This window comes from Micropterus dolomieu, linkage group LG20 (genome assembly GCF_021292245.1).
Source record: "Micropterus dolomieu isolate WLL.071019.BEF.003 ecotype Adirondacks linkage group LG20, ASM2129224v1, whole genome shotgun sequence".
Lineage (NCBI taxonomy): Eukaryota > Metazoa > Chordata > Actinopteri > Centrarchiformes > Centrarchidae > Micropterus > Micropterus dolomieu.
Window position 1 is genome coordinate 2,287,683 of NC_060169.1, and position 15,193 is coordinate 2,302,875.

The 15,193-nt window shown below is 43.9% G+C and overlaps 1 protein-coding gene across 1 annotated transcript in view; it reads right to left on the reverse strand.

Moving 5' to 3' along the window:
- Positions 1-3,241: 3,241 nt before the first annotated feature.
- Positions 3,242-15,193, reverse strand: part of LOC123959252 (transient receptor potential cation channel subfamily M member 1-like) — a 40,523-nt gene continuing 28,571 nt past the window's right edge. Inside the window, exons 15-20 of the mRNA XM_046033201.1 lie at positions 13,253-13,273; positions 12,745-12,889; positions 12,059-12,261; positions 11,822-11,954; positions 9,915-10,291; positions 3,242-4,449 (exon numbers count right to left, since the gene is read on the reverse strand). Coding sequence (XP_045889157.1) covers positions 3,710-4,449; positions 9,915-10,291; positions 11,822-11,954; positions 12,059-12,261; positions 12,745-12,889; positions 13,253-13,273 — 1,619 coding nt within the window. The 3' untranslated portion in view covers positions 3,242-3,709. The remainder of the gene's footprint in view (positions 4,450-9,914; positions 10,292-11,821; positions 11,955-12,058; positions 12,262-12,744; positions 12,890-13,252; positions 13,274-15,193) is intronic.

Below are 15,193 nucleotides of genomic sequence, written 5' to 3' on the forward strand. Positions count from 1 at the left end.
TAAGCGGTATGTGTGGAGAAAACCAGGCACTGCTCATCACCTGTCCAATACAGTCTCAACAGTGAAGCATGGTGGTGGCAGCATCATGCTGTGGGGGTGTTTTTCAGCTGCAGGGACAGGACGACCGGTTGCAATCGAGGGAAAGATGAATGCGGCCAAGTACAGGGATATCCTGGACGAAAACCTTTTCCAGAGTGCTCTGGACCTCAGACTGGGCCGAAGGTTTACCTTCCAACAAGACAATGACCCTAAGCGCGCCGCTAAAATAACGAAGGAGTGGCTTCACAACAACTCCGTGGCTGTTCTTGAATGGCCCAGCCAGAGCCCTGACTTAAACCCAATTGAGCATCTCTGGAGAGACCTGAAAATGGCTGTCCACCAACGTTTACCATCCAACCTGACAGAACTGGAGAGGATCTGCAAGGAGGAATGGCAGAGGATACCCAAATCCAGATGACAAAAACTTGTTGCATCTTTCCCAAAACGACTCATGGCTGTATTAGATCAAAAGGGTGCTTCTACTAAATACTGAGCAAAGGGTCTGAATACTTATGACCATGTGATATTTTTCTGTCAAGATGGGGTGCTGAGTGTACATTACTGAGAAATAAAATGAACTTTTTTGATTTTTGGGAAATGGCTGCAATGAAACAAAGAGTGAAAAATTTAAAGGGGTCTGAATACTTTCCGTACCCACTGTATAAACAAACGTTCAGAGATGTTGTTGCATGCTATTTTAGAAGTTACCTGGCTAACTGAGTAATCCTACCCCACCTGGCCTCTAGTTTCTAGAGGTATTTGAGGGACACGTTCCCAGAAACCGCAGGGCTTTTGATTTTTAATGTGTGACCTGTGAACACTTGCAATAAACTCAGCTTTGCAATAAACTCAGCTGAGTGGCATGTGACTTTTCTTGTATGATTGTTATAATTTAATCACATTGTTAATCGCAGTTTGAACTACTTTTTCTAAGTAGCTTCAATGAACAAACCAGATTTCTCCCTGGGGGAGCTATCAGCTTCTTCCAGTGTGAAGTGCTTCTACACCACGGCCTACACAAAGTATATATATATATATATATATATACGTTCCTGGTTTCATATGTATGGCTGCATAAGGCACACTTGTTAACATGGAGTGGTGATCTATGATCACAGGTTGGGCTGTGGGTTGCCAGATATTTTTTGATAGTTCACTTTAATTTAATTTTCAAAACCAAATCAGAAAAACCAAAGAACGAAGTAGTATTTTGGTTTTTCTGTTTCAAAACGGAAACAGAAAAATTGAAAAACAGAAAACCAAAAGACAGACATCTGCTTTGTTTTTCTGTTTTAAATGCATGACTGAAAACAAAGGAGCTGCGTTTTGTTCTCTGTTTGACCGGTGTTGTATCCCTACAACCCGTTCTCACTCCCTGACTCGTGGTTAAGGCCTATCGGCGTCAGTTTGTAACGCACCTATAGCGTCATAGGTCAACGCAGTTGGGGAAGCCCTGCAGCGTTATTATGTGACGGTAAAGGCAGGTAGGCCTATATGATATTTAACAGAAAAGACTGAGTAAGTACGTGGTTGGGGTGAATGGAGGGCCAGAACCAGGTGAACGGTGTTCCTGTAGGCTACAGTGTGAAACCAAAAGTCAATATTAGGCTACATATTTAAGTTATTTATTTTATTTTATAGCCTATAGGCTAAGGCTATTTCTTTTCAAGTCATCTCTCATATCAACTATGGCGAATATGACTGTAGAAGTGAGCACTACAGGCCTATTATAGAAACAGAAATATTAGAAAATGGGTTACTTGTTTTGCAAGATCGCGTCAAGCTGGAGGAGCCTCAAGCACTCAAAATTCTCCAATTTCTAGCTTAAGTAGTCTACCTCAGCATCAAGGCAGCATTTTATTTTGGGCTGATCTGAAGCTGGTTACCTGAGCGATCTAAGAAAATACCAGAATATGTTTATCAAGAGTTTTTCCTTGAGGCTACAGCCAGGGTGCGACCTATGGGGGGCCAGCTTTACTCCTCTTAATAAGACATGAGCTCCACTGAAAACATGATTTGTAATGTTTTGGGGGGTCTTTAAAATATGGACAATATGCTATTTTTGCCATTCATTTTCTGTAGCCTATCATCGTGGATCATGCGTAAGGCTTCATCCAGCCAGAGGGATCACTGACCGTCCGCAGAGCACCAGGTCCCTCCCGCGACCTCCTCTCTCTCGCATGCTCCAGCACCCGCTCTCTCTCCGGCAGTAGACCTATGAGCTGTGTTGCCAGTGGAACCGGTGTAACACCAAAATGTGTGAGCCATCAGATTCTGTGACTACTCCCAAATGACAATGTTTTCCTAACCATAACCAAGTTCTTTTGGTGCCTAAACTCAACCAAGTACTTTTGGTGCCTAAACCCAACCAAACTGCAACTGCTTCACATCGTCAACAAAGCCTCTGGCGCTTAACTTGCCATTTTGGTCACAGAATCTGATAGGTCACACATTTTGGTGTCACACCGGCACACTGTACGGTCAGTGGTTCCATGCTCCTAATCCATGTGTTCCTGGAGGCTCTCCGCAGCGTGAAAATAAAGGTCAGATCGAAACAGTGTAGGCTGAACGAAAATTACCCGAACCTTTTCATCTGTATTTGATTCGTTAATATACAGCTCGCCAAATTAACTAATAACAGTTCATGTCAATTCATTTGCTGTGTACCATTGGATGTACTGACAACTATCGCTGAATTAATTTTAAACTGAAGAAGTCTTAAAAACCGGAGGATTCTCAGGAAAGCTTCCTGTTCCAGTTGCTAGTGAGTTACAAAGCGAGCAGCCTCCGGTACTGCAGCAAGGCCTAGCCTATATAATAGTGTCCTGTTTGTAACTAAAAACCCACATTTGTTGATGTTTAAGTTTGTCTTTATTACATTTAATCAGGCACCGCCATCCCCAAGTGTATCTGCTGCAGGTTTATCAAGTGTAACACACAAAGCTACACATATTGGTCTCATCAAAATCAATATTTTTGCTTTGGTTTTAAAACAGAAAAACAAAAAAGGTCTGTTTTTTCCATTTTGGTTTTGAAACGAAATAATGAAAGAAGGAACCATGCACGGATTCCAGACACACAAAAAGATCTGTGATGGTTCCGTTTTTATTTTCAGAGGTATATTTCATTCCCTTTAATCTTTGTTTTTTCATAAAATATACTCAGACTGAACATCTCAGCTGTGACACATTCATATCAAGCTTTTTATACATAATGTATTTTATCTTTAACTGTACATTATTGATCTTTACATTGTTTATTCAGTGCAATAGATGCATGCCAAATAAACAACTTAAAATATTCTGTTATAAAATAAAATCAATAAAAAGCTTATATTAACTAACTAATATCCTACAGTCATGGAAACAGACAGGTAAAAGCCCCCCAGGCCTCCTACAAAGGAGCAAGACCTAAAACTAAAGTCCTGTTGAGTCTCTTTGTGGTGGTTTTGGCCTGTGCTACCCCCAGAAGTTACAAGTTTCTATCATTATATGACAGAAAACAAGAAAAGCAAACATGAGCCCTTTTATCAATAATGAAAATAATCCCTACTTTTACTTTCCATTTTGGTGCTGACACTTTTACTGACAAAGAAACTGAAATCTTCCACGATGAATTCCATTTCAGTTCTTATTATCCAGACCCTGCAGGAGCCCTCAGTCCTTCGTGATCAGTAGTCAGAGTCTCTGGACCTGGAGCTGGATCGTGGCCCCACCACCCCGCCCCTGAATGCTGACACCAGGTCTCTGACGCTGCCGGTCGAACGAGGCATCTCCTCGTTCTCCTTCCTCTTCGTCCTGGTCTTCCTCGGGTTGGTGTTCATACTCTTGGACCGCAGCGTTGGGTACATCCTGTCCTCCCCGAGCAGAAGCTCCTCTGACGGCCCCTCCTCCCCTCCGTTACCATGCTTACTGCCCACCATTTCACCCCCCTGCAACTCTTCGGACACCCGGGACGTTCTGTCCTCCACTTCCTGTTTGGATTCGTCGCCTCCACTCTGGGGGAGGGGTGGACTCCCCAGTGAGGCATGCTGGGAGATCTGGAGGCCTGCTGTGAGCCAGGGGGGGTTCAAACTGGTAGCATCTCCCTGGTCCTGATGGGCAGGGCTGTAGACGATGCTGCTGATGGACTTGGTGGAGGAGAGAGATCCACTGAGTGTTGGAGAGGATAAATACTGTGTGACCTTTGACCTCTCCAGAGGGAAGGATGCTGCTGCCTCTAGTCGGGTTTTCTCTGCTGGTTTCTCCATGTTAGCTTCTGTCTGCTCAGACTGAGGTGAAGCAGGACAGGTGTTGGGGGGTCTGCGGTCGGGGTCGCAGGGGGAGATCAGGATGTCGACGTTTGACTGAGACTGAGTCCTGCCCTTCAGTCCTCTCACATCCAGAGTCGACCCGAACTCCTTTACATCACCTGTTAACAGGAAGCAAAACAACCTCATCATTTACCTCAACATTCAGCTTCATTCCTAGACAGTCATGTATGTGTATATGTATATGTCTGAGTATCACCGGTTTTCAGTCCTGAAAGATTAACAGCCTGCATATGCCGGGCATTACAGTAGTCAGAAGGGCGTTTCAGTAGTCTGAAGGACATTACAGTGGTCTGAAGGACGTTACAGTAGTCTGAAGGACATTACAGTGGTTTGAAGGACATTACAGTGGTCAGAAGGATGTTACAGTAGTCTGAAGGACATTACAGTGGTTTGAAGGACATTACAGTGGTCAGAAGGATGTTACGGTGGTTTGAAGGACATTACAGTGGTCAGAAGGACATTACAGTAGTCAGAAGGACATTTCAGTGGTCAGAAGGACATTACAGTGGTCTGAAGGACGTTACAGTAGTCTGAAGGACATTACAGTGGTTTGAAGGACATTACAGTGGTCAGAAGGATGTTACAGTAGTCTGAAGGACATTACAGTGGTTTGAAGGACATTACAGTGGTCAGAAGGATGTTACGGTGGTTTGAAGGGCATTTCAGTAGTCTGAAGGACATTACAGTGGTCTGAAGGACGTTACAGTAGTCTGAAGGACGTTACAGTAGTCTGAAGGACATTACAGTGGTTTGAAGGACATTACAGTGGTCAGAAGGATGTTACGGTGGTTTGAAGGACATTACAGTGGTCAGAAGGACGTTACAGTAGTCTGAAGGACATTACAGTGGTTTGAAGGACATTACAGTAGTCAGAAGGACATTACAGTGGTTTGAAGGACATTACAGTGGTCAGAAGGATGTTACAGTAGTTACAGTGGTCTGAAGGACGTTACAGTAGTCTGAAGGACATTACAGTAGTCAGAAGGACATTACAGTGGTTTGAAGGACATTACAGTGGTCAGAAGGATGTTACGGTGGTTTGAAGGACATTACAGTGGTCAGAAAACATTACAGTAGTCAGAAGTACATTTCAGTGGTCAGAAGGACGTTACAGTAGTCAGAAGGACATTACAGTGGTTTGAAGGACATTACAGTGGTTTGAAGGACATTACAGTAGTCAGAAGGGCGTTACAGTAATTACAGTGGTCTGAAGGACGTTACAGTAGTCTGAAGGACATTACAGTGGTCTGAAGGACATTTCAGTGGTCAGAAGGACGTTACAGTAGTCTGAAGGACATTACAGTGGTCTGAAGGACATTACAGTGGTCTGAAGGACATTTCAGTGGTCAGAAGGATGTTACAGTAGTCAGAAGGGCGTTACAGTAGTTACAGTGGTCTAAAGGACGTTACAGTAGTCTGAAGGACATTACAGTGGTTTGAAGGACATTACAGTGGTCTGAAGGACATTACAGTGGTCAGAAGGACGTTACAGTAGTCTGAAGGACATTACAGTGGTCAGAAGGATGTTACAGTAGTTAGAAGGGTGTTACAGTAGTTACAGTGGTCTGAAGGACATTACAGTGGTTTGAAGGACATTACAGTGGTCAGAAGGACATTACAGTGGTTTGAAGGACATTACAGTGGTCAGAAGGACATTACAGTGGTCTGAAGGACATTTCAGTGGTCAGAAGGATGTTACAGTAGTCAGAAGGGCGTTACAGTAGTTACAGTGGTCTAAAGGACGTTACAGTAGTCTGAAGGACATTACAGTGGTTTGAAGGACATTACAGTGGTCTGAAGGACATTACAGTGGTCAGAAGGACGTTACAGTAGTCTGAAGGACATTACAGTGGTCAGAAGGATGTTACAGTAGTTAGAAGGGTGTTACAGTAGTTACAGTGGTCTGAAGGACATTACAGTGGTTTGAAGGACATTACAGTGGTCAGAAGGACATTACAGTGGTTTGAAGGACATTACAGTGGTCAGAAGGACATTACAGTGGTCTGAAGGACATTTCAGTGGTCAGAAGGATGTTACAGTAGTCAGAAGGGCGTTACAGTAGTTACAGTGGTCTAAAGGACGTTACAGTAGTCTGAAGGACATTACAGTGGTTTGAAGGACATTACAGTGGTCTGAAGGACATTACAGTGGTCAGAAGGACGTTACAGTAGTCTGAAGGACATTACAGTGGTCAGAAGGATGTTACAGTAGTTAGAAGGGTGTTACAGTAGTTACAGTGGTCTGAAGGACATTACAGTGGTTTGAAGGACGTTACAGTAGTCTGAAGGACATTACAGTGGTTTGAAGGACATTACAGTGGTCTGAAGGACATTTCAGTGGTCAGAAGGATGTTACAGTAGTTAGAAGGGTGTTACAGTAGTTACAGTGGTTTGAAGGACATTACAGTAGTCTGAAGGACATTTCAGTGGTCAGAAGGATGTTACAGTAGTCAGAAGGGCGTTACAGTAGTTACAGTGGTCTGAAGGACATTACAGTGGTCTGAAGGACATTACAGTGGTCAGAAGGACATTACAGTGGTCAGAAGGACATTACAGTGGTCAGAAGGACATTACAGTAGTCAGAAGGACATTACAGTGGTTTGAAGGACATTACAGTGGTCAGAAGGACATTACAGTGGTCTGAAGGACATTACAGTGGTCAGAAGGACGTTACAGTGGTTTGAAGGACATTACAGTGGTCAGAAGGACGTTACAGTAGTCAGAAGGACGTTACAGTGGTTTGAAGGACATTACATTGGTCAGAAGGACGTTACAGTAGTCTGAAGGACATTACAGTGGTTTGAAGGACATTACAGTGGTCTGAAGGACATTACAGTGGTCTGAAGGACATTTCAGTGGTCAGAAGGACGTTACAGTAGTCTGAAGGACATTACAGTGGTCTGAAGGACATTTCAGTGGTCAGAAGGATGTTACAGTGGTCTGAAGGACATTACAGTGGTCTGAAGGACATTACAGTGGTCTGAAGGACATTTCAGTGGTCAGAAGGATGTTACAGTGGTCTGAAGGGCGTTACAGTAGTTACAGTGGTCTAAAGGACATTACAGTGGTCTGAAGGACATTACAGTGGTTTGAAGGACGTTACAGTAGTCTGAAGGACATTACAGTGGTCAGAAGGATGTTACAGTAGTCTGAAGGACATTACAGTGGTCAGAAGGATGTTACAGTAGTTAGAAGGGTGTTACAGTAGTTACAGTGGTCTGAAGGACGTTACAGTAGTCAGAAGGGCGTTACAGTAGTGACAGTGGTCAGAAGGACGTTACAGTAGTCAGAATGGCATTACAGTAGTGACAGTGGTCAGAAGGGGACGTTACAGTAGTATGAAGGGCGTTACAGTAATTACAGTAGTTACAGCGGTCAGAAGAGCGTTACAGTAATTACAGTAGTCAGAAGGGCGTTACAGTAGTGACAGTGGTCAGAAGGACGTTACAGTAGTCAGAATGGCATTACAGTAGTGACAGTGGTCAGAAGGGGACGTTACAGTAGTATGAAGGGCGTTACAGTAATTACAGTAGTTACAGCGGTCAGAAGAGCGTTACAGTAATTACAGTAGTCAGAAGGGCGTTACAGTAGTGACAGTGGTCAGAAGGACGTTACAGTAGTCAGAATGGCATTACAGTAGTGACAGTGGTCAGAAGGGGACGTTACAGTAGTATGAAGGGCGTTACAGTAATTACAGTAGTTACAGCGGTCAGAAGAGCGTTACAGTAATTACAGTAGTCAGAAGGGCGTTACAGTAGTGACAGTGGTCAGAAGGACGTTACAGTAGTCAGAATGGCATTACAGTAGTGACAGTGGTCAGAAGGGGACGTTACAGTAGTATGAAGGGCGTTACAGTAATTACAGTAGTTACAGCGGTCAGAAGAGCGTTACAGTAATTACAGTAGTCAGAAGGGCGTTACAGTAGTGACAGTGGTCAGAAGGACGTTACAGTAGTCAGAATGGCATTACAGTAGTGACAGTGGTCAGAAGGGGACGTTACAGTAGTATGAAGGGCGTTACAGTAATTACAGTAGTTACAGCGGTCAGAAGAGCGTTACAGTAATTACAGTAGTCAGAAGGGCGTTACAGTAGTGACAGTGGTCAGAAGGACGTTACAGTAGTCAGAATGGCATTACAGTAGTGACAGTGGTCAGAAGGGGACGTTACAGTAGTATGAAGGGCGTTACAGTAATTACAGTAGTTACAGCGGTCAGAAGGGCGTTACAGTAATTACAGTAGTCAGAAGGGCGTTACAGTAGTGACAGTGGTCAGAAGGGCGTTACAGTAGTCAGAAGGGCGTTACAGTAGTGACAGTGGTCAGAAGGGCGTTACAGTAGTTACAGTAGTCAGAAGGGCGTTGCACTAGTTACAGTAGTCAGAGGGCCATTACAGTAGTCAGAAGGGCGTTATAGTAGTGACAGTGGTCAGAAGGGTGTTACAGTAGTTACAGTAGTCAGAAGGGCATTACAGTAGTCAGAAGGGCGTTACAGTAGTGACAGTGGTCATAAGGGCGTTACTGTAGTTACAGTAATCAGAAGGGCGTTACAGTAGTCAGAAGGGCGTTACAGTAGTGACAGTGGTCAGAAGGGCGTTACAGTAGTGACAGTGGTCAGAAGGGCGTTACAGTAGTTACAGTAGTCAGAAAGGCGTTGCACTAGTTACAGTAGTCAGAAGGGCGTTACAGTAGTGACAGTGGTCAGAAGGGCGTTACAGTAGTTACAGTAGTCAGAAGGGCGTTGCACTAGTTACAGTAGTCAGAGGGCCATTACAGTAGTCAGAAGGGCGTTATAGTAGTGACAGTGGTCAGAAGGGTGTTACAGTAGTTACAGTAGTCAGAAGGGCATTACAGTAGTCAGAAGGGCGTTACAGTAGTGACAGTGGTCATAAGGGCGTTACTGTAGTTACAGTAATCAGAAGGGCGTTACAGTAGTCAGAAGGGCGTTACAGTAGTGACAGTGGTCAGAAGGGCGTTACAGTAGTGACAGTGGTCAGAAGGGCGTTACAGTAGTTACAGTAGTCAGAAAGGCGTTGCACTAGTTACAGTAGTCAGAAGGGCGTTACAGTAGTGACAGTGGTCAGAAGGGCGTTACAGTAGTTACAGTAGTCAGAAGGGCGTTGCACTAGTTACAGTAGTCAGAGGGGTATTACAGTAGTCAGAAGGGCGTTATAGTAGTGACAGTGGTCAGAAGGGCGTTACAGTAGTGACAGTGGTCATAAGGGCGTTACTGTAGTTACAGTAATCAGAAGGGCGTTACAGTAGTCGGAAGGGCGTTACTGTAGTCGGAAGGACTTTGTGAGCTGATATTGTTCTGAACAAAATTTGTCTAGGGTGATCAGGAGTTCTGTATCTCATGTTGTAATGTGACTAAGACTGAACACTCAAACCCCAATAATCCGTTTTCTAAAAACAGAGAAATTAATGGAATGCAATTCTATATATAACTAAAACCTGAATTTTGGAAAGTAGAAACTAGAGCAGTAACTTTTGTTAATATAATTGCTAATGTTACATAATTTCATCTCGTCATGTAAAGTCACCTGATCCCTTGTGTGTCTCGTCCTACCTGTTGTGGGTCCTTGCTCCGTGGTCCTTTCTTGTCTCTCTGGACTCAGTTGGACCCTCCTGTCATTTCCGTCCATGTCTCCGGACACAGTGATCCTGTCATCATGCTCCAGCTGGTATCGGTACAGACTGTATCCGTCTCCGCTGTTGATGCTGCATTGTCGCAGCAAAGCGCCTGGCTCGCAGATGGACGATCCTCTGGAATGACTGCGGACGAGCTCGGCCCGGTCGACGCCCGCCAGCTTCTCCAGAGCGTTCATCATTCGGCTGGAGAACTCCTCCAGCTGAGCCAGACGGAGGTCCACTGTCTGCAGGGATGCCTTCATCGAGTGCTCCCTCTCATTCACCTCCTCCAGACGCATGAACATGTTCTCCACCCTGAATAGAAGGAAACACAGAGGAGAAAGCAGGGAAACAGTTTGATTTGGTTCCACAGTAAATATATATATATATATAGATATTTTTGTTTGTTCTGCTGCAGTGAGTACAACTTCATTTCACTTTTACCTGCAGACACTTCACCAGATTCCATTTTCTGTTTGTGTGTATGTAAGTATTGCAATTAGGGTGACCATATTTAGAAATTACTTTATTTGGTAAATGTCTGCCTACAGATTGTTTATAGTCAACCTATTTGTATTTCAACAGTTTATTGAGATTGTACTGATTTACAAATAGAACCGTTTTCTGTCTTGTTAAGGTTTGATTAGGGCTAATATTAGTGTATTCATTATAGGGCTGACCCCAATAGTCGAAGATTCGATGCTTCGATGGCCTGATTCAACTGTCAATTTCACAGTCGAAGCTTCGCAGCGAAACAAGGATCACGCCATTTTGGCTATATGGGGGGTGCTCAGTGTCTGATTTTACATAGAACTACCAGTTTTCTCCCAATAAGTTAATATATAGCCTATTACAATATACATTTCAACGTTTAATGCTGTAAATAAATATGTAAAAAGAATAAAACTTTCAATAAATGATTTTGAAGTGCGTGAATAAATCCAAAATTTTAACCCTAACCCTGGGTCATCAGTGCGCATGTGTAAGCGTAGCGTGTATGTGTACAGTGGCAGAAGAGGAACACTTGCTGAAGAGACCGAGCCCCAGCTTCACTGGTGTTGTGCCGAGTTGTTCGCATCTTGCGGGACTTTCGGATAATTTATCAGCGTTGATGAACCACATATTGAATATTTTATCGCTTTTAAATAGCCGGCTACTTGAAATAGACCCGTGGGGAACCGTGACGTGCATGCATTTGTCGGCAGCAGTAATGCAGGTAAAAGTCTGCACAAGACCGTTGTGCCTCAGTTTAGCTGGATTTACAGTGTAAGTTGAATGAAAAGACACTGCAGCTTCTCAAGATTAAAGCGGAGCTACCGTGTGTAACCCCCCCACCCCACTCGCAATCGCCGCGCACAAAAACGCACATGATACCACTATCAGTCGACTATAGGAAGGACTTCACTTTTCTGATTCGACTATGTAAATCCTTAGTCGGGGACAGCCCTAATTCATTATAATTTCAGATAACAGTATTCTAACTTACCCATAGTATAATATTATATCCACTTACAGTAGACTTATTATGTTATGTTTTTTTTTCTCATTCCTTATATACCTTATAACCTTATACCTTGACAAAATGAACAACTGGAAATCATGAAAGGATGATTTAAAAATGGGAAGTGACATTTAAAAAACACAAAAAGGAAAAAATTAAAGTTTGAATATCTCCTTTGTTCTGCTTAATGGTATATCGTATATGTCATGTCTGTCTTCACTGTCTCAGAATAAGCAGAGTCTTGACATGTCAATACAAGGAGTGTACATCATTCTATTAATGTATTTGCAAGTACTATAAAGACAAATATGAGTTTATAAAAACAGCACATTTGTCTTCCTGACCTCTCAGATGTGACTCTGATTCTCTCGTTGTTGGACGACTGTTTCTCGTCGTCTTTCTCTCTGAAGTATTCCTCCACACACTGCTCCTCAAACTCATGCAGACTCTTCAGTTCATCTGCACTCAGCACCAGCTCTGAGGACACAAACATTATTTTATCTCCGAGGAAACGAACGCCGTTTCATCTGCACTTCTGAATCTTTGTCCTGCTGTCAGAGGGACTTCAGAGTGAAGCTTACGGAGTCGTCTCTCCCGGTCGTCGCGATCTCCCTCCGGCCTCCGTCTGCAGCGGCAGCACAGCCTCTTCAGGACGATGTAGATGTGGGGGAAGACGATGAGGGGGGGAGGCAGGATGGGACGGTCGTGGAAGGTCATGATCAGCTGATACCGCTGGAACTTCCACACCTGGTTGGAGATGGACTTCACCTCGAAGAAGGTGTTGCTGAGAGGAGAAAGAGGAGGCAGGTTTGATTTTCTGTCTCTCCTCAGAATTCCTCCAGGACTGGGTTTAAGAAGCTGTTTGTAAATGTCTCTAAAGTTTGTGGGTGAAGGATTTTTGTGTAAGCCCAGCTCAGTTCTCTAGTTCAGTATAGTCCAAGGTGTTTGTCATAAGGGAAATATTGTACCTTTTTCCACTACATTTGTCTGGAGTTACTGGGTCATTTTAGGGCTGGAACTAACAATTAATTTTACTCCCTCTGACCCATTTCATATCAAACGAATGCATGAGAATCCACAGAAGCAGAATTACAAGGATTTAACCTGACACTGAAACTACCATGACTTTTATTTTGGAATCTTTTCCTGCATGCGTTTCCTCTGAAAGCTCCTCTGCAGCAGTGTGTTTAAACAGTAACTGATCTGAGGTCTGTCTGTGTGCTGTATATTAAAGCATCAGCAGCAGGATCAGGTGACCAACACTGACTTGAAGACGGCGATGAGCAGGTTGACCAGCAGGATGTTGGCGACCAGCAGGTAACAGGCCATGATGGCCGGAGTGAGCCAGGCTCCAGGGATACAGGGAGGAAGCTTCTTCCCGTCTTCATCGTACATGTTGTCTCCACACGGTGCTGAGATTCAAACAACACACTCATTAATGTCCATACAGAGACATGAACGGACTGCAGTAGTTTTATATTGATTGTTTTAAAGTACTCCGTTCCTTGTAGCGAGTAAAAGTATCAAAATAAAAGTGGAAATACTCAAGTGAAGAACAAGTAACCTGCTCTGGATTCAAATAAGCTTCAGACAGGAAAAGATGTAGTTTGTTAAGTGGAGCTGCTTCAGATTTCAACTGGACCAACTCGGGTGAGCTTTTATTGTGAAACAGTCACAGGAAACACTTTGTAAAACAAAATACCTGTCTGCATCAACCACTGGCAATAGATAGTGAGCTGTAAAAGTTCACAGCAAATTCTGTCTGAGATACTTACGATTGATTTCCATCGCATAAACTGTCCGCCAACCGCCGAAGGTAAAAAATTAGAAGAGAAACAACAACATGAACTTCAGGCTAGAAACACTGAGGAACATGCTCAAGAAAATAATAAAATGTGAAAAAAGTGTGAACATGTACAAACATTTCAAAATGTAAAAACATTTTTCAGCAAAATAACAAATTTGGTACTAATAATCAGTCAAGTAGATATTAAATATACTAACAGCAGGCCAGCTGAACATGACGTAAATATATGAAGAATAATGTTTTCAGCCATAACATTATGACCACTGACAGGTGAATGACTCTGATTACCTGGTCACCATGGCACCTGTCAGTGGGTGGGATCTATCAGGCACCAGGTGAACATCGTGTCCTCACAGTTTACGTTAGAAGCAGAAAAAGTGGTCCAAGTTGTGACAGGGTCATGGACGGCCAAGCCTCACTGATGCCTGTAGGGAGCGAAGGCTGGCCCGTGTGATCCGATCCAACAGAGGAGCTGCTCTAGGTCAGACTGCTGAAGAAGCTGATGCTGGTTCTGATAGAAAGGAGTCATAACACACAGGGCATCGCAGTTTGTTGTGTACGGGGCTGCGTAGCCTCAGACTAGTCAGGAGGCCCTTGGTGACCCCTGTCCACTGCAGAAAGCGTCTACAATGGGCACGTGATGTCATGATTAAGCTTTGCCACCTCCCCCTTCCTAATGTTTCCTCTGTTTTCCGCTCCCTGCTGTCTCTGTCAGTTTGGTATGTGATGTCCTGTCTGTGTGTGTTGGGCGCGTCTGGCTCCGGCTTCTGGCTTGTCACCACCTGCAGCGGCTCATCAAGTAATCAGCCCATGCAGTGAAATACTCTGGTATGTCTGCCACTCCTTGCCAGTTTGTCAGTTTTACCTCCCGTGGTGTGATTGCTGGGCGGCAAGGTAGTGCAGTGGTTAGCGCTGTTGCCTCCCACCAACAATGTCATGGGTTCAAGCCCCGGTTGCCCCGGCCTTTCTGTGTGGAGTTTGCATGTTCTCCCTGTGTCTGCATGGGTTTTCTGATCTCATTACAACACATAAACACAATCCCAGGTTTCTGTTTAAGACTGTGGATCAGCTGGTAAACCCAACCCCTCCTTGTGCCTCAGCTGGAAGTAATGATAACTGTGAATTGCTTTTATCTTATTTTACCAATAAGGTGGTGTCAGAGCCTCTATTACCCCTGCGGCCTCTTACTCAGAGGTCCCTCACCAGCATCAAGAGAGTTTTAACCAGTTTTATCCCATCGACTTGGCTGAGCTTTTAAAAACAGTATCACAAATGAGAGTGTCCTCCAGCCCACTTGATGTAATACCTACAAAATTTTTACTGAAAGTAATAGATTCTGTTGGGCCCCATTTGATCTCTGTTTTCAACAGCTCCCTATCTACTGGTTGTGTCCCTGATTATTTTAAAACGGCTTGTGTGAACCCACTTTTAAAGAAACCTGGTTTAGATCCCTCCCTCCCACATAATTTTAGACCAATTTCAAAACTGCCTTTAATTGCAAAGAATTTAGAAAGAATTGTGTCCAAAAAGCTGCTCACTGTACTGGAAAATAACAAATTATTTGAAAAGTTTCAGTCTGGTTTCAGGAAGTACCACAGCACTGAGACTGCCCTGCTTAAAGTCACCAATTACCTTTTAATGTCTGCTGATGAAGGCATGTGCTCAGTCCTGGTACTCCTGGACCTTAGCGCTGCTTTTGACATCATTGATCACAACATCATGTTAGACAGACTGAGGCACTGGGTGGGGATCTCTGGTACTGCCCTAGAATGGTTTTCATCCTACCTGTCAAATAGGAAGTTTTGCGTGTCTGTAAACAACTATGTCTCCTCGTTCTGTCCAGTTAAATATGGTGTGCCTCAGGGGTCGGTCTTAGGACCCATTTTGTTTTCCTTGTATCTGCTTCCCC